General features: G+C 39.8%; 2 protein-coding genes across 2 annotated transcripts in view; one reads left to right on the top strand and one right to left on the bottom strand.

Moving 5' to 3' along the window:
* The window catches only part of LOC140755358 (uncharacterized), a 33,537-nt gene extending 16,033 nt beyond the window's left edge, over positions 1-17,504 (bottom strand). Inside the window, exons 1-7 of the mRNA XM_073090553.1 lie at positions 17,217-17,504; positions 4,300-4,423; positions 2,945-3,112; positions 2,671-2,778; positions 2,260-2,607; positions 1,861-2,196; positions 1,473-1,694 (exon numbers count right to left, since the gene is read on the bottom strand). Coding sequence (XP_072946654.1) covers positions 1,473-1,694; positions 1,861-2,196; positions 2,260-2,607; positions 2,671-2,778; positions 2,945-3,112; positions 4,300-4,423; positions 17,217-17,373 — 1,463 coding nt within the window. The 5' untranslated portion in view covers positions 17,374-17,504. The remainder of the gene's footprint in view (positions 1-1,472; positions 1,695-1,860; positions 2,197-2,259; positions 2,608-2,670; positions 2,779-2,944; positions 3,113-4,299; positions 4,424-17,216) is intronic.
* A 289-nt stretch (positions 17,505-17,793) lies between these two features.
* On the top strand, positions 17,794-18,328 carry LOC140755523 (protein LLP homolog). The gene has a single exon (XM_073090808.1). It carries the CDS (start codon positions 17,869-17,871, stop codon positions 18,286-18,288), a length of 420 nt encoding a protein of 139 aa, XP_072946909.1. The 5' UTR covers positions 17,794-17,868; the 3' UTR covers positions 18,289-18,328.
* The last annotated feature ends 1,531 nt before the right edge of the window (positions 18,329-19,859 follow it).

The raw sequence follows: 19,859 nt of genomic DNA, 5'->3' as shown, positions 1-19,859 counted from the left end.
GATTCGAAAAGTTTTTTTTTTTTTAAGTAAACTTGTCACAATTATCTTCAAGAAACTCAGCGTGCACGTGTATTTTTATAAACGATGTTGTATATTGTAGTGTATTTCGAATACTGGTTAGGCTAACGGTTGTAACAGCTGCTACGAAATAGTAGGTATGTATGTAGTAAGACCCAGACTCGCCTAGCCCCTTCCCCACTTCTCCATGAAATACCTTTTGATGGGCTACTATTTTTCGTAGGTCACTCAGGTATATAATTTTTCTTAAAATAGTTATAAATAGACATCTACGCATATAATTTAAAGAAGATTCGACAACTTTCTCCAAATATTGTAAATGTCTTATTAAATATTAATTTTATTAACTGATTTGTTTGTTAATTATAGTAGTATATTCTTATTTGCAATTTTTTTTATCAATGTAACATGTAATCTAATGTTTTTCGAGTAATTAAAGTGGTAATTTTAATAAATAGCTCAAAATTTTTTATAAAAATTAAAAAAAAAATTGGAATTCGAGTTTTTTTTGATTTTTTACATTTTCTGAGAATTTACTATAGTAACATATATTTTTTTTTTCACCATCAAAAAGTAGAGATTTCAACGAACAGAAAACATACCAACTTTTTGAAAAAAGCTGATATTTTGACGGGTGAGTTTTCGATTGAAAATTAGGGTGTTTTTTCGATATTAATTCAAAATAAGGTGAAAAAATAAATATTTTTAATCAAATAAATTACAGCGTGTTTGGGACATAAAAAGGTAAGTTTTCGCCAAATTTCGTTAAAAAAAAATTTTTTTTGTAAAAGATAAAAATAAAAAACCAAAAACTTGGTTTTTTGAATTTTTCACATAAATTTTGAGGTTATGTAAAAAAAGTGTAAATACAAAAGTTTAAGATCTTTTTATTACCTACAACTTTGCCATTTGACTTTTTTCGATAGGACTTTTAGTTTTGCCGGAAATCGAGAAAAACCGTTTTTTACCCTTAAAGACTCACCCCCATCCCCTCCCCGACCTCAGATCGCCCGTAAATTATTTTTCCCTTCATTTTTATAATATTCCCCTCCTTTTATAATGGGTTTCATCCTACTACAATTTTATTTCACTTTTTATTATTTTTAAAGGCTTCTACCCTAGTCTAAATGTGCTTTACCTGTGCCGAACAGTAAGACTCTAGTGCAGTTTGCGAATCCAAAAATGACTGATGTTCTGAATTCAAAGTGCTACGAAATATTACGGTAATATTTTAAAATAAAAAAGTTATTAGCTAAAAAAAAATATTCAGAACAAATATTCAGAACTTAATGACAAAACCTATTGCAAATGAGCACTACTTTTACCCCTCCAAGGGAATGTATCGAATTTTCAGTAACCCTGTATATGATATTAATATCGATGTTTCGTCTCCACCACTGCAGCCGCTCGTGGCCGCACGTCTCCCCCCCCCCACTCCCCCCCCCCGCACTCACCCGCGCGACTCCCCCGCGCGGCCGCGCACGTACAGCGCGCGCGTGTCCGCGTGCAGCGCGCGCGACACGTACCACTGCAGCCGCTCGTGTCGCACATCTCCCCCCCGTCCCCCCCCCGCACTCACCCGCGCGACTCCCCCGCGCGGCCGCGCACGTACAGCGCGCGCGTGTCCCCGTGCAGCGCGCGCGACACGTACCACTGCAGCCGCTCGTGTCGCACATCTCCCCCCCGTCCCCCCCCGCACTCACCCGCGCGACTCCCCCGCGCGGCCGCGCACGTACAGCGCGCGCGTGTCCGCGTGCAGCGCGCGCGACACGTACCACTGCAGCCGCTCGTGTCGCACATCTCCCCCCGTCCCCCCCGCACTCCCCCCCGGCCCGCACTCACCCGCGCGACTCCCTCGCGCGGCCGCGCACGTACAGCGCGCGCGTGTCCGCGTGCAGCGCGCGCGACAAGTACCACTGCAGCCGCTCGTGTCGCACATCTCCCCCCGCACTCCCCCCGTCCCCCCGGCCCGCACTCACCCGCGCGACTCCCCCGCGCGGCCGCGCACCGTACAGCGCGCGCGTGTCCGCGTGCAGCGCGCGCGACACGTACCACTGCAGCCGCTCGTGTCGCACATCTCCCCCCGCACTCCCCCCGTCCCCCCGGCCCGCACTCACCCGCGCGGCCGCGCACGTACAGCGCGCGCGTGTCCGCGTGCAGCGCGCGCGACACGTACCACTGCAGCCGCTCGTGTCGCACATCTCCCCCCGCACTCCCCCCGTCCCCCCGGCCCGCACTCACCCGCGCGACTCCCCCGCGCGGCCGCGCACGTACAGCGCGCGCGTGTCCGCGTGCAGCGCGCGCGACACGTACCACTGCAGCCGCTCGTGTCGCACATCTCCCCCCGCACTCCCCCCGTCCCCCCGGCCCGCACTCACCCGCGCGACTCCCCCGCGCGGCCGCGCACGTACAGCGCGCGCGTGTCCGCGTGCAGCGCGCGCGACACGTACCACTGCAGCCGCTCGTGTCGCACATCTCCCCCCGCACTCCCCCCGTCCCCCCGGCCCGCACTCACCCGCGCGACTCCCCCGCGCGGCCGCGCACGTACAGCGCGCGCGTGTCCGCGTGCAGCGCGCGCGACACGTACCACTGCAGCCGCTCGTGTCGCACATCTCCCCCCGCACTCCCCCCGTCCCCCCGGCCCGCACTCACCCGCGCGACTCCCCCGCGCGGCCGCGCACGTACAGCGCGCGCGTGTCCGCGTGCAGCGCGCGCGACACGTACCACTGCAGCCGCTCGTGTCGCACATCTCCCCCCGCACTCCCCCCGTCCCCCCGGCCCGCACTCACCCGCGCGACTCCCCCGCGCGGCCGCGCACGTACAGCGCGCGCGTGTCCGCGTGCAGCGCGCGCGACACGTACCACTGCAGCCGCTCGTGTCGCACATCTCCCCCCGCACTCCCCCCGTCCCCCCGGCCCGCACTCACCCGCGCGACTCCCCCGCGCGGCCGCGCACGTACAGCGCGCGCGTGTCCGCGTGCAGCGCGCGCGACACGTACCACTGCAGCCGCTCGTGGCCGCACGTCTCGCCGCGCGCGTCCACGTAACGCCACAGCGAGCGCTCGAGCACGAGCCGGCCGAGACGAGCGCACGAGCTGAAGGAAAATTTGGTATTATTTAACTATTTGTCTAGGTTAGGCGAGTCGTTAAACGTTATGAATCCAAGTCGTTAGCTTAGCTAAGTTTGATTGAATGCCTGAATATTATCGAAAGCTCAATCATATATTCAACTCAAATTATGTTGCAATTTTTTTTTTTCAAATTAAAATTATTATAATTTCATTAGGTTATATTTTTTTCAATTTTTGCCTAAAAAATTTGCAATAAAATAACGACAAATAAAAGAATATTGTAAATAACTTTATGAGCTTTTATTGTAACCTTATTCCAGCAAATATAAAATTATGTATTTGAATAGCTATATTAATAGATTTTTAATTATTGGGCGTAGATACTAGGGGAGTGCGAATAATTCGAACTTACCAATTATTCTTAAATGAAATATTACTAATATTAGAATCAAGTCAAGTTCTGATTCTAATATTAATAATATTCCGAATTCGAATTATTAGATTCCCGAAAATTTCGAAGAAAATTTGAATAATTCATTTTTTCCGAAATACTATTTTATTTAACTACATTTTATTTAATACATGACATGTAATTCAAATGAACATATATTGCAAACTGAAGAATTTTCTATAACTACTCGTAATTAATTTTTAATCAAAAAATATATTATTCGTAAGTAGGATATTTTGATACACGACATAATGGATTTCAAATTAGAAACAATAAAAATCAAGTGACACTATAATTCGGGAATAGTTCGAAGTATTAGAAAATTTTAAAATCATTGAATTATTTTCGAATTTCAAATAATTCGAATTATTGAATTCAAATTTACTGAATTCGAATTTATTGAATTCAAATTTATTGAATTCGAATTTATTGAATTCGAATGTCGAATCCCATAATATTATTCGGTTCGATAACGATATTGGAAACAATAAAAATCAAGTGACACTATAATTCGGGAATTATTCGAAAATTTTAAAATTATTCAATTATTTTCGAATTTCAAATAATTTATTTCAATCATATTTACAACTAACATTACAGATTTATACCTAATGCGTTAGAGTAAAAAATAATAATTGCATTACATTAATAAATTTAGTGAGTGATTATTGAATTCCAATTTACTGAATTGGAATCTTGCGATCAAATAGTACTCACACCCCTAGCACCAAGCAGTCTTAGCACAAAACAAGCCACTTACAAGCCAAGCGCCTTGAGATCCCTAGGCGAGCAGTGTCGCAGTATATACAACAGCACGTCATCAGATAGATCCAACAGGTTGACCCCGTTCGAGCTAACCTCGTCCATCTTGCACTCGGGGGAGCCTGGGTACAAACGGAAAACACCCATTACTTCTCTTAAATAAATTAAGGATAGATTACACTAACACCATGTAACAATAACATAATTTAGAAGGTACCGTATGTTTATACCGCGTAAAACTGCTAGTCCGCTCTGAATATAGAAATGAATCGCGTCGCCATAGCAAACTGTATGACTACATCTGCTCGCAACTTCAGAGCGGACTAGCAGTTTCGCGCGGACTATAAGATATGTTGGGTTAAGTTAGAACGCTTTGGATAAGATGAAGGTAGGACCCTTTGTGGTTCGACTCTGGCGGCACCACCGCTACCTATTTCTGTTATAACAGCAGTGTTAAGCGCTGCTGGGTTCTGGTTTGAAGAGTGGAAGAGACATACTTAGCCGAAGCCAGCTCTCAGGGGTAGCGGCGCATCTGTGGCCGACCTCAGATAGGAATATCTAATCATATCTGGGGTTGATTACAGATGTCCATACGACACTAACCACTTACCATCAGGTTGACTGCATGCTCGTTTGCTTCTCCTATATTATAAAAAGAAACACATAAAATAAGGTCCGGTTGCACCACGTAACATTAACAAAACTCTAACCAACGTTCAACGTTCTACCAAACGTTTGAAGGTAGAACTCTGTCGTTCGACTCCGGCGGCACCACCGCCACAATTATTTCTGCATAAAAACAGCGGTTAAAGTTATTGTAATTGAACGTTTACTTAAAATCGCGGCGACACACAGACACACAAATGACATTACCCACAAACAACTTGTTGCGACACAGTTACTTATTACACTCCATCGCTAACGTCTAAGTTAACGTTAAAGCAAACTTTAAGAGAGAAAGAAAGAAACAAACATTTTATTCGGATACTTGCAACACAAATGTAATAAAAGAAAGAGACAAAAAAACCCTAAACCGTGCAATCCACTCTAATGTTAGAAGTCGACTCTAGAAGCACCGTTGTCACACCTATTTCTGTTATAACAGAGCGCATGCTCGCTAGTGTCGCCCCCGCCACGCACACAAACAACTTACCGGCCCCCATATGTGTATAGTCCGCGTAAAACTGCTAGTCCGCTCTGAATATAGAAACGAATCGCGTCGCCATAGCAAATTGTATGACTACATCTGCTCGCAACAACTTCAGAGCGGACTGGCAGTTTGGCGATAACTATATCTCGCCTTCATTCGCAATTGCATATAATCACAGAGTTTATCGCAAGCAATAAAGATAGAATAAACGTCATAATACCGCGAAGCGTCCAACCATCAATCTCATCATCATCAACCCACTACTGTCCCACTGCTGGGCACAGGTCTCTCAGAATGAGAAGGATTAGGCCATAGTCCACCGCGCTGGCCAAGTACGTATTGGTAGACTTCATATACCTTTGATATTCGTTTTTTTTTTATAAAATCACTGGGGTGTGCAGCTTTCCTCACGATGTATTCGTTCACCCTTCAAGCAAATGATAATTAATATCTAATACGCACATGACTTTGAAAAATCAGGGATTTGAACCGCGGACCCCTTGATCTAGGTTTCTTAACCACTAGGCTATACTACTTATATCAATCTATAACAGTACAGTCTTAGAATCCTTTGTGGTTCGACTCCGGAAGCAACACCGTCATAAAACTGCCTGATAACAGCAGTGTAGCTGCTGTTTTGGTTTGAAGTTGTAAAGACATACTGTTTTATATAATATAGGAGTAGCAGACGAGCAAACATTCCTGATAAGTGGCCACTGCCGCCCATGGGCTTCTATAATCAACCCCAGATAGGATTAGATATTCCTACCAGAGTTCGGAAACAGATGCGCCGCTACCCCTGACGACTAAGCTGGGACGCTTCGGTAAAGTATGTCTCCCTTACCACACTTCAAACCAGAACACAGCAGCGCTTAACACTGCTGTTATAACAGAAAAAGGTGTGTCGGTGTTGCCGGAGTCGAACCACAAAAGTTCCTACGACGTTCATGTTATCCCAGGCGTTCTAACTTAACCTAACATATCTTATAGTCCGCGCCAACTTGCCAGTCCGCTCTGAAGTTGCGAGCAGTAGTCATACAATTTACTATGGCGACGCGATTCATTTCAATATTCAGAGCGGACTAGCAGTTTTACGAGTATACCAAGCTTATACATACGGTAGAATATCCTCCCGAGGTAAAGTAATTTATTAACAATCCAGGAAAGAATGAAGCGTCAGCCGTCGATGTCCACATACAAGTAATTATTACCTGCAGGCTGCATCGATTTTGTCTGGGGTCGGTACGCAAGCGCGCTAGGTACCCTAGACACCCCACGGGCCGTAGGTTTCAACCCCCGAAGCGTAGGACGAACCACCCCTCTACCCACGACCCACGCGCAGAGCTGAGCTAGAGTTGTATACTCCGTAATCTAATTCGAAATTAAAATATCCGAAATAAAAGTGTACCTAATACCTATATAAAATTATATATCAATAGATAGTTTAAAGACTAACGCCCATTATTAATAAACAATCTATCCGAATTTTAAACCAAATATCGAAAGTTTGTTTTTTTTTTGTGAAATTGTCGAATGTCGATCTTTGCTATGCAAAACATTGTACAGATTGAATATTGATAATCAGCGTTAATGACACTATATTATGAATAGTTTTTGTTCGATCTATCTGACGTTGTTTAGTTATGTATATATACTAGTAATGCAACGGATATCCGGCAACTATCCGATATCCGGCCTATCCGGCGACCTCAACACTACCCCGGCCGGATACCGGATAGTAGCACCTATCCTTCACGATGGAATCGAACGAGTTTGTTTTGAAAAAAAAAGTGTGTGTGTGTCAGCTACGATGCACGATTGGAGTTTACTCCTTACGAATGATAATTATGATATATATCGAATAGAAAAAATGGTAGGTAAATGAACGCATCTGCTAAAATGATAAGAGAAACAAACATATATCTGTAATTATTCGGATTATTTATATTACTTCAATAATGCGTATTACATAAAGTATGTTACAAAATAATATAAAATAGCGCCATCTAGTGGCAAGTTTTATAAATTGTAAGTTTATCAATCTATGTATTTTGGTTCCAAATATTATAATGGTAACTTAATATAATTGTTTATAATAAAGTAAATTTTAATATAATATAATTATTTATATTTAAAACAATGTTAAACGTTTTATAACTTAAAACTTAATAATTATAATTTCTTTGCCATCTATAAAATATCCTTGTTGCAATTTACGGATGAAATTTATATAAACATGTTATTATATGTAATTTGGATTGTTTCTGAATGTTTTATAATTCTAGAATTCATTTAAAACGTATTGCTAATTTTATATAACTTATTTTGAACATAATTCATTAGCAATAATTCTGTAATAAATATTAAATAATACTGTTTTGATTTAGCCCGTTTATCGTTGATAGATGGTGCTGATCAATAATGCATCCATTTTTATAAGTTGAATTAATATATCAGTAACTTACAAAAGCCTCTTTATGTTAAAAACTTATTTTGCTAATATTATATCTTATTCAATTGCTTACTGATTTTATATGTTACTCTTCTTTAAAAACGTTCATAAAAGATTGTTAATCATATTATGGCGCCAATGTTCATATTTTTCACAGTGTTTATAAATGATCAAACCTATAACTTAATTTATGCAAAAATGTAAACAAATTAGTTAATGACGTTTTAATGTTTTATATATTGCTAATTATTTTTATTGTAATAAATACTTTCATATGGGATTTGAACTTACTGTATTTTAAATTAATAAAAGCACTCTTGATTCATATTTTGGTTACCGTTACGCCTCAACTTTTCGTGTTACACTTGATTTTACTCCTCATAAAATTTCCGTACCGGGCCTTATAACTCAAATCGTTTCTTAAGGAGTAAACTCCAAAAACAAAACACAGTCTGTAATACTCCACCATCGGATAGTGTCGCTTATAAGGATCAACTTCGGAGAATTGCAAAAAAAAATTTTAACAAAAAATACAACTTCTATGTCACTACAAAGTAAAAAATAATTAAAATAAATGTTGGTTTAGTACATTTTTCTGAAGTCGGCGTTCAATATATTTCGTTGGATGACGATGTAAACAGCGTGTCTAATATGTCTCATTTTCTCCAGAACCCATCGATGGATCCTAACCATATTTAAATAGGACCAACTTCCAGCTCGTCTCTACACAATAAAAAAAGAATGATTAAAATCGGCCCACTAACGGCGGAGTAATTCGCGTACATACATAGAAGAAAAAAAAAGTTACCGGCCGAATTGATAACCACCTCCTTTTTTAAGTCGGTTAATGACAAACTAAAGAGCAAGGCAAATTTTTAACCAAAATTCATATACCTATTTCATATTACACTGGCAGCTAAGTTCCCGCCACTTATAAATGTATACATTTCGCATAATATTTCGCATAAATACTGATGCAAAATTCTCAATTTGCCTAAATCATTTCTCCGAATAAAAACCGAGTAATTTTTACCAAAAAGATCTTGAAAATCATATTTAACGTTAGAAAAAAGTTGTATACAACAATAAATAATACCTTATTAAGTAATTCGTTGTAATTTAAAAAAAAAAAAAAAATGGCGGGACTGTAGCTGTCAATCTATTTCTTATACTAAGCCTTAACTAATGGTTTTTTTTTATATAATATAAGAGTAGCAGATGAGCATGCAGTCCACCTGATGGTAAGTGGCTACTGCCGCCCATAGACATCTGTAATCAACCCCAGATTGATTGGATTAGGTATTCCTACCTGAGGTCGGCCACAGATGCGCCGCTACCCCTGAGGACTAAGCTGGAACGCCTCGGAAAAGTCTGTCTCCCTTACCACACCCTTCAAACCGGAACACAGCAGTGTCTAACACTGCTGTTATTAGGTAGAAATAGGTGTGGCGGTGGTGCCGCCGGAGTAGAACCACAAAGGGTTCTACCACCTTCAAAATTCTGGATAATTCTGGATGTATCGAAGAATTAGTTAAGAATTAATATGAAAATGTATATAAAAAAAAATTTTGTCATCCATAATTATTTCCCCGAATTTCATCCTTACAAGCGACACTCTTCAATAGTGGAATAATACAGGCTGTTTTTTTTTGTCCAAGAAGAACTCTTTCGATTCGATTTAATAGATTTTCTTAAATCTAATGTGGCAGTTTCAATTTTTATCAAAATCGGCCTTGTACTCCTTTCAGAAATGTTCGCTAATCTTTACAGCTTCGGATTTGGTTTTAAAGTCCGAAGTCCGGTAAATGTTAAGGTTTGCCGGCAAGCAACTCACAGTGCTAAAAGCCCGAAATGATCTGAGATCATCGTTTATTTCGGACTTTTACACCATTCACTTGGTAAATATTTTCCTCTAATTTTGGCAAAGTCCCGCCGGATAACCGGCTATCTGGCCACACGGCTGGCCGGATATCCGGTATACAGTCAAACTACTATCCGTTGCAACACTAATTTATACTTTCTTTACTTTGGCAATTCTTTAAAAATATAAACTTAAAATATTGACTTTCCATGTAATAATGAACAAGATATATAAATTTCGCACGCCCAATGTGGTAGAACATAAGATAATTGTTATAAATTTAAGATCCTTGTAAAATACTATGTTCTTGCAAATAAATGATTTTATTTGAAAAATAATATCCGTAACCTAAACTTTTGGATAAACCGAAATAATTCCATATTCTAATGCTGATTTATATTATAAATGCTAATGTGAATTTGTTTGTTATACTTTTGCGCCTCAACTATGTAACCGATTGTCTTGAAATTTTGTATACACGTCGTCAGGGGCTCACAAAAATACATAGAACACCTTTTATCCCGAAAAAATAACGAATTCCAAAAACTATACCAAAATAAGGGGTCATTCAAGTATTACGTTAGCGCTTTTAGGGGGGCAGGGGGTCTTTGCTTTGCTTATTTTGGGTGACATGGGGGGTAGGGGAGTCTAGATGATGATTACGTCATCGGTAGTTTGTTACTTGTTTACACGAATGGCAACCCTCACATTGTCTTTACTTGAAAGCGGAAAGGATTTTCGGGGATTCCCGCAAATCATGCATACGGGTAGGCATTTTAAAAATTATAATTATAATATAAAAAAAACAATACATTAATTGAAAAATGTTTACGTAAGCATGGGGGAGGGGGTAAGAGCTTTTCTTACTTTTGCTGACAAGGGGGATGGGGGGTAAATAATTGTAATAAATCTGCTTACGTAATACTTGAACGGTCCCTAATCTGAAAATGATTAAAGTAAAACGTTGATGCCTGCATAGTCGAACCAAAAGAAGGTTCTACCACCTTCATATGTGTGTCACACGTCTGTGTCGCGCAAGACAGAAAAAGCGCCAATATGGATTTTTTCTGTCGCTTATGTATAGGGCAACAAATGTGTCGTCCCTGCCGCACGCATATCGCTTGCATCCCTTTTTTTTTTTTTGTTGACGAGGGGGAAACCTTCAAAAGGTACCCGATGCCTTGGGAGCGACACAGGGTTATGTGGGATTCTTACCGCACTAAAACCCCCCCGGTGGCCGTCCTCAGCGCTGCGTAGAGGACTCCGGGATCTCCAAAGGAACACAACCGGAGCCCTCTTAGCGCATTGCCCCGTCGGGCTCCGCCCAGGTGAGCTTATCGCTCACCGCACCGTCTGGTGCGTACGACGGTATGCGACCACACATACCGCCGTCCTTCCCGGGGTCGCTTGCTGGACGGTTCGAGCTTGCTGGACTCTTGCCGTCCGCAACCCCGGAAGCCCCCTTTTAGTCGCCTCCTACGACAGGCACGGGGTACCGTAGCCCGTAGACAAAAATGTGTCGTCCCTGCCACACGCATATCGCTTGCATCCCTATCGTGTACACGCACACAGCTCGCGAAGAGACTGCAGCGAGTTATCATGTGTCATCCAGCGTGACAGGAAAGACGCCCGAGTGGTCGTGTCATAGATTAGTAAAGATACTTCGCCGCCTTGAAATTGAATGAAGCCACAAACGGCTTATTAGTAAGTTCTTCTTTTGAATTCTTGACAAATAAAAACATTTTTAGAGAAAATTTACGAATAAATAACTAATACTGCGTAATGTACATAATAAATAAATAATTATTTCAAATATTTTACGGACATTTTAGAACGGAGACGTGGCAAAACATTTTTACGCAACTATTTCAATTCTCAAAACTGGGTACATTTTCTTGTTAGGAGTGAGTAATCTTTACTAATTATGGGTAGTGATAAAAAGTTATTGCAATTTAAAGTCGGGAAGTAATTTTTCTAACATTGCATGACGTGTGCAGAGCGGAGTTCATTTTGTTCCGAAAATACCATTCCCGAGGGAAAGTTAAAACCTTTAAATCGAATCAAATCAATTTTTTTTTATTCAAAATAGGTTCTTTACAGAGCACTTTTTGAATGTCAAACTACCACCACTTCACAAGGTGTTTCGTTATGGAGAAGAAGCGGCGAAAGAAACTCCATAACACGCATCTTTTAAAAAAAATTGATTTTACCATGTTAAACTTAACCTAATGGTACATGTGGAGCTGGAACTACTTCAGACCACACCGTTTTGTCAGTCAAATAATCACTTAGTTTATATAATGTATATATATAGTTTATATAATGTATATGTATAGTTTATATAATGTCGTTAAACAAACGCTATGTAAAAAAGCGTACTTTTTTACATAGCGTTTGTTTAACGACATGTTTGAACTTTTTTCTGTGAGATTCAAAATGTGGTCGGGTATTTTATTGTAGTAGCGAATACAGTTACCCATGAAAGATCTAGCCGCAAGCGGCGCCACGGGTAGAAGCTAGTACGTACATAGAAACATGATTATCCGGACCTCGTTTATCCAGATTCGCGATTAACCGGACTACCAATCGCAACCAATTATGTATGTACATAATGTAAGAAAATATGCATCGTATGTTGGAAAATCTTGATATTTGAAGGTGGTAGAACCTTTTGTGGTTCGACTCCGGTGGCACCACCGCCACACCTATTTCTGCCTAATAACAGCAGTGTTAGGCGCTGCTGTGTTCCGTTTTGAAGGGTGTGGTAAGGGAGACATACTTTTCCGAGGCGTTCCAACTTAGTCCTCAGGGGTAGCGGCGCATCTGTGGCCGACCTCAGGTAGGGATATCTAATCTTATCTGGGGTTGATTAGAGATGTCCATGGGCGGCAGTAGCCACTTACCATCAGGTGGACTGCATGCTCGTCTGCTACTTCTATATTATAAAAAAAATATATCTTTATAATACTTATCTTAATAAATAAAACATTGTTTTTCGTTGATAGGTAATTATTGTTTTTAATACACACATAACATTATTTACTACACACACTAAAGCGGCTGTTTCATATGTAGAGTGTAACCTACAAACCTCCTTCTATCTCTATAAAGGAAACCGAATATTTTGGAGGAAAAAATAAAAAAGTCAGTTAGGATGTCATGTCAATTGTGTAGATACGAAAATTAATATTTTATGTTTAAATCTTTCATTATTGTTCGCTTACTTTCGTTTGTTAATTGTATATATATAAATCTATAATATAGTGAGTCGTGTAAATAGCTTCGGAGTATCATTTCCAACAACACCACTAAACATCCTATACATACATTCACTCATTTTCGATTATCCGAATGCCTAACGTCAATAATTAGTCGGTTAATGGAGGTACTACTGTAATTGGCGCTAGCAGGCTCGTACTCAGGTTACAGGAGGAAGGGGTGGCGCTACCACCTAGGTATCAATATGTCCATGCATCGATTAGTTCCGTTAGGGTCATCACGCACGCGCGGTGCATGGACCACCTTGTTATATTCAAGTACCAACGAGCGTTGCCCACCTGAATGTGGCTAGTCCCGCCCATGGACATCTATAATCAACCCCAGATAGGATTAGATATTCCTACCTGAGGTCGGCAGATATGTTGTTACTTCTAAGGTCTGATAACAAAAGGTTAAGCATCAATACAACTCTCCGCCGCGGGCCCTTGGTGAGAGTAGCAGACGAGCATACAGTCCACCTGATGGTAAGTGGCTACTGCCGCTCATAGACTGTAATCAACCCCAGATAAGATGAGAACCCTACCTGAGATTTGCTACTTTTAAGGTCTTGACAGGTCCGCGGGCCTTAGTCCACCTCTTATTATTTTTATTGTATATATAATATAGGAGTAGCAGACGAGCATGCCGCCCACCTGATGGTACGTGTCTGCCGTATGGACATCGGTAATCAAGCCCAGATAGGATTAGATATTCCTACCTGAGGTCGGTCACAGATGCGCCGCTACCCGTGCGGACTAAGCTGAAACGCCTCGGAAAAGTATGTCTCCCTTACCACACTTCAAACCAGAACAGCAGCGCTACACTGCTGTTATAGCAGAAATAGGTGTGGCGGTGGTGCCGCCGGAGTCGAACCACAAAGGGTTCTACCACCTTCTTTTTCTATATGATACTATACTATACGATACGAAAAGATAAGACGATACGTCATTTTTAACCGGCCGCGGAGGGTAATGTTTTCTCGTATGTATGTACGTCTCATTCTTTGTCACGCTGCAGCACAAACGGCTTGGTTTAACATATGAGGTGTCGTTGGATTCGTCTAAATTGTGAGAGCAATGTGGATTTTTATTATACAAGTATCAAACAAACATGCAGTCCACCTGATGGTATAATCCGCGCCAAACTGCTAGTCCGCTCTGAAGTTGTTGCGAGCAGATGCAATTTGCTATGGCGACGCGATTCATTTCTATATTCAGAGCGGACTAGCAGTATTACGCGGACTATAAATGGTCACCACATTGACATCTGTACAACCCCAGATAGGATGTCAGTCCTACCTGAGGTCACAGCTACTGAGGACTAAGGAACACCTCGTATAGTGTCTCCTACCACACTTCAAACCAAAACAGCAGCTACACTGTTAACAGAAATAGGTGTGACGGTGGTGCCCCCCGTGTGAAGCCATGAACAGTTCTACCGCCAAACTTATGTACTTTGAACATTTAGTATATTATGTTATTATTATTATTTATTTATTTGGGAAACAAACAATTCATACTATATAACATAGTTAAATGGATCATAGACACAAACAGAAGAATAAACAGTTTCCACTATTAAATTTCACAATAAGTTAAAAAGCAAAATGAACATGAAGTACCACAATGAAGAGGGAGAGAAACACATACATAAAAAAATTAATAAAATTAAAAATAAATCTATAAAATGATGTAAAAATCTATGTACGTTCTCGTATTATCTGTCGTACACTCCTCCTGTAGATACCAATGGAATTACAGAAAGGATCGACGCTTTGAAGGTGCTTGTTGTAGTAATTACATGACCGAAATAAAAAAGTATTGCTGGTATACTTAGTTCTATTAAGAGGAGTGTAGAACAACACTCTACATCGAGAGTTGATGTTGCGAATGTATGTTGCGAATGTTTCTTTGTTTGACACTTTCTCGACATAACTGCAAAATCAATTGCTATGAAATTTTGTGCACACATTGTCAGGGATTCAGAAATGGACATATGGTACATTTTATAACGAAAAAGTACTATTCCTGAAGGATAAATAAAAACCTCTGACTGTGAGTGAAGGTGCAGGTAAAAGTTAGTTTGGTAGAAGTCAATAAGTTTGGTATTTTTTTTTTTTATAATATAGGAGTAGCAGAGGAGCATGCAGTCCACCTGATGGTAAGTGGCTACTACCGCCCATGGACATCTGTAATCAACCACAGATAGGATTAGATATTCCTACCTGAGGTCGGCCACAGATGCGCCGCTAACCCTGAGGACTAAGCTGGAACGCCTCAGAAAAGTCTGTCTCCCTTACCACACCCTTCAAACCGGAACACAGCAGTGCCTAACACTGCTGTTATTAGGTAGAAATAGGTGTGGCGGTGGTGCCGCCGGAGTCGAACCACAAAGAGTTCTTCCACCTTCAAAATAAATGATGATGTATAAGAGCTGAAGGATTTAAAAATAGATTCTTTTTACACTCACAGGTCCGCATTACGATTCCGTGTTGTGGGTGCTATGAACACACACAAAGACATACACACAAATGGGTCGGGGACCCCGAAGAGAAATATAAATTCATAATTTAGTTACTATCTCGTCAGGTATAGAACCTGCAACCCCCTGTGTGTTAGATTTGTATGATGACAACTCAATTTTCTGGATTTGCCAGTTTGTATTTAAAACCTCATTTAACTAAAGTAATGATAGCTTGTGGTTTAAAATTTAACCACGCATACTAGATTTCTGCAGTTCTAATCCTACACACTACACACTTTTGAAGGTGGTAGAACCCTTTGTAGTTCGACTCCGGCGGCACCACCGCCACACCTATTTCTACCTAATAGCAGCAGTGTTAAGCGCTGCTGTGTTCCAGTTTGAAGGGTGTGGTAAGGGAGACATACTTTTCCGAGGCGTTCCAGCTTAGTCCTCAGGAGTAGCGGCGCATCTGACATTTGACATTATGTGCACATAGATAATAATTGGCCATGAGCGAGTTAAACACACAAAGGCTTTATACAACCAAAATTATCATATTTTTTTATTTTTAGTATTTGTTATCAGAGCAGACATAGAAGTAATAACATTGTAAAAATTTGCACTATTCTAGCTATTATGGTTCAATAGATAAGTCGAAAAACATAGAGAAATATCAGTTTCTTGTATGGCGATCCCTATTTTTTTTATTTTTAGTATATGTTATTACTATGGCTACCTTTATACACACACCGTAGAAAATTCACATGTCTATTACGGTTTAAGAGATAGAGCCCTGTGACAGACGGACAGACAGCAGACACTCTGATAGGGCTCTGTCTTAGAGTTTGGGTACAGAACTCAAAAGGTTGATGGCCTAAGCCCTTCAGTTTGAGAGGAAACCTGTGCCCAGCAGTGGGACATTAAACAATGATTTAATTCTGGAAAATTTTGTACAAAGGACTTTATGTAGCATAACTCCAGTAGTTGTAGTTTAGGTGGTAGAACCCTTTGTGGTTCGACTCCGGCGGCACCACCACCACACCTTTTTCTGTTATAACAGCAGTGTAGTGCTGCTGTGTTCTAATTTGAAGGGTATAGTAAGGAAACATACTTTTCCGAAGCGTTCCAGCTTAGTCCTCTGTGGCCGACCTTAGGTAGGAATATCTAATCATATCTGGGGTTGATTACAGATGTCCATACAGTAGCCACTTACCATCAGGTGAACTGCATGCTCGTCTGCTACTCCTATATTATAATAAACGTAGAAAAACATAAATTCGCGCCGCGCTAAGTGCAGTGCTACAACAAAACCGCCTTCACGATATTTTTTCAAAAAAGAAAAGAACAAGTATTTAAATTTAAATAACACCTTTAAGAAACTCACCTCACATTACCATCTTACGTAAATTTAAACGCTAACTGCGTAGAACTAAAAATGAAGCACAAGTAACTCACGAAACAATCTCCCACTCTTATTATTTAACAGAATGACTAAAAAGTGTCCTGAATTGATGTGAAATGCATCAAGAGACCGCCATGCAAGCGATATTAGGTCACCTAATACATAATTAATACTATTCTAGACCGCTACCGCGCAAGTGCCACAAGAAAATCAATTTTTGAGGCGTATCCTAAGTAATACCCTCCCACCATTTTTAAACAAAGACTTTATTTTTAAACCTCGAGCCACAGGCAAAGGATTGTTAATTAAAAAAAAAGAAGTATACAGACCGTCCTGCACACAGCCACTATCATCCATATCCCTTTTCTCCTCCTCACTATTATCGATTATTGTCCCCATTTTTCTCAAGGCACAGTTCACCCGATCACAGAACGTACTAAAACCGAAAATAAACAACGAAACAAAATAACGCACTCGCTTTAACATAAATCGCTGACTAAGCGAATTGGAGATAAACAATTTGTGTCGTCCGATTGGAGTCCATCCAAGTCGGTAAACAAAAATTCATCTCCAAAAACCAATGCACTCGGCCAACTACTGATAAAAATGTCAGGCAGTCTCTGTCAGAAACAGAAAACAGACAATGACAATGAGTATTGTCTATGGCAAATAAAAGAAGCTTCACAGATTAAATAATTTAGCTTAGTACATACGCATTTCAATTTTATTTTTTTATTAAATCTTGCTAAAATTTAAATTCGACAATGTATATTTGTTAAATTAAATATTCGTTTTGAACATAAGAAAATAACATTATTTTTGCTTTGGCTGCATGATGTAAATAATTGTCACATCCATATTTCAACAAATAAAAAATCTTGTCTATTGCACCAAAAGTTGTCAATGTTGACATTTGTTCTTTCAATTTACCACCTTACGAAAACAAGGTGCTTTTTGCGTTTCAAAACACATTTTAACAAAATGGCAAAGTCCATACGTAGCAAGTGGAAGCGAAAATGCCGAGCCATCAAACGGGAGCGGTACGCTGTGAAAGAACTGGCCAGATTGAAGAAAATGCTCGGTGTAAAAGACGAAGACAAAATAACAGAAAATGAGGTTATGGAATCCGACCAGGTGATTTTATTCGACGCGGGAGATTTGAAAAAGAAGAAAAAGCAGGTGAAACCAACTCCAGAGGATCCTGAAGACGTTGAAATGAGTTCTGACGACGAGAAAATCGAGGTTGAGGGAGAAAGCGGACAGAAAAGAACATTTAGTTCGAAGACACTTAAAGATGAAAATGGGCAATACCCCGTATGGTTACACAAGCGGAAGATCGCGAAAATGAACAAAAGTACCACAAAAAAGATAAAGAAACGCTCGAAAAAGCGAAGGAGATGATTGTGCGCTTGTTTTCGAATAAAAACTATTTTAAAGTGAATGTTTTTTACTGTTATTGTTTACACTTCTACTTGTTATGAAATAGTTAAGAAATCAGTAAGTTTGATTTAATAACTAATATTGTAATCATATAAAGATAGAAGATCACATGAAATATACCAAATTACTCTTCAAGGTAGCAATGCATTTGTGGTTAACCTCTGATAGGTACAGGATCCTATCTGAGATTGATGACACATCACAGTTTTAAAGATATCCATGCAGAAGTATGACTTAAACCCATTTTATCACAAGAATAGTTTGTCATAGTTATTAAGAAATAATATTGATTCACTTATAGGACTCTATGCGATTAATCAATGTTATGAAATATTAACAAAAATAAATAAGTATGTTTATAAAAAGCCAATGGTCACCATACATGCATACAGTCCACCTGATGGTAAGTCACTGTAGTATGGACATCTAACCAACTCCTTATGGAACAGGTTTTACCTCAAGTCGATCACAACGTCACCACTTCTGAGGACTAAAGTAAAAAAAAGCAGTATCAAGTGCTACTATATCTTATACTAGCTGACCCGGCAAGCTTTGTAGTGCCTCAAAATATATTTATCAAATATATTTCATATAAAATATAGCCTATGTTACTCTTGGATAATGTAGCTTTCGAATGGTGAAAGAATTTTTAAAATCGGTCCAGTAGTTTTTGAGTGTATTCATTACAACCAAACAAACAAAGTTTTCCTCTTTATAATATTAGTGTAGATATAACATTCTCGAGTCAGTGTTAGTTACCGTACTCCTCCGAAACGGCTTTACCGATCTTCACCAAATTTTATATGCATATTCAGTACGTCTGAGAATCGGCTATCTATTTTTCATACCCCTAAGCATAGATAAGTAAAGATTACTCACTCCTAACAAGAAAATGTACCCAGTTTTGAGAATTGAAATAGTTGCGTAAAAAAGTTTTGCCACGTGTCCGTGCTAAAATGTCCCTAAAATATTTGAAATTATTATTATACATTATTTATTTATTATGTAAATTTCGCAGTATTAGTTATTTATTCGTATTTTTTCTCTAAAAATGTTTTTATTTGTCAAGAATTCAAAAAAAGAACTTACTAAAATAAGCTGTTTGGGGCTTCATTCAATTTCAAGGCGGCGAAGTATCTTTACTAATCTATGCCCCTAAGTGATAAGGGTTGTTCATCCTTAATATTTTATTTATATGGATACAACATATGCCAGGTCAGCTAGTTTTATTATACATATTTGTGATTTACCAAATAAAACAAATGCTAATTTGAAACATTTTAATAAATACTTAACAATACATACTTTAGAGATTACTAAGTTAAGATTAAAACTACTTCGCAACAATCCGCTACAAATATGTATGATGGTATATATTTTAAACCATGCAGTATGTACCACCCTCCCTCCCTCAAAGGATGCATGCAGATGCAAAAATTAAAAATATACACCACCATACATACCACCACCAACACGTGTTTCGCTCCAAAACGGAACATCATCAGGGTAAGTTGACTCTACGACGGTTAATC

Source organism: Epargyreus clarus, unplaced genomic scaffold (assembly GCF_041222505.1).
Source record: "Epargyreus clarus isolate Ecla_fem2 unplaced genomic scaffold, WU_Ecla_fem_2.2 ptg000033l, whole genome shotgun sequence".
Lineage (NCBI taxonomy): Eukaryota > Metazoa > Arthropoda > Insecta > Lepidoptera > Hesperiidae > Epargyreus > Epargyreus clarus.
This window is presented reverse-complemented; position numbering and strand designations above follow the sequence as displayed.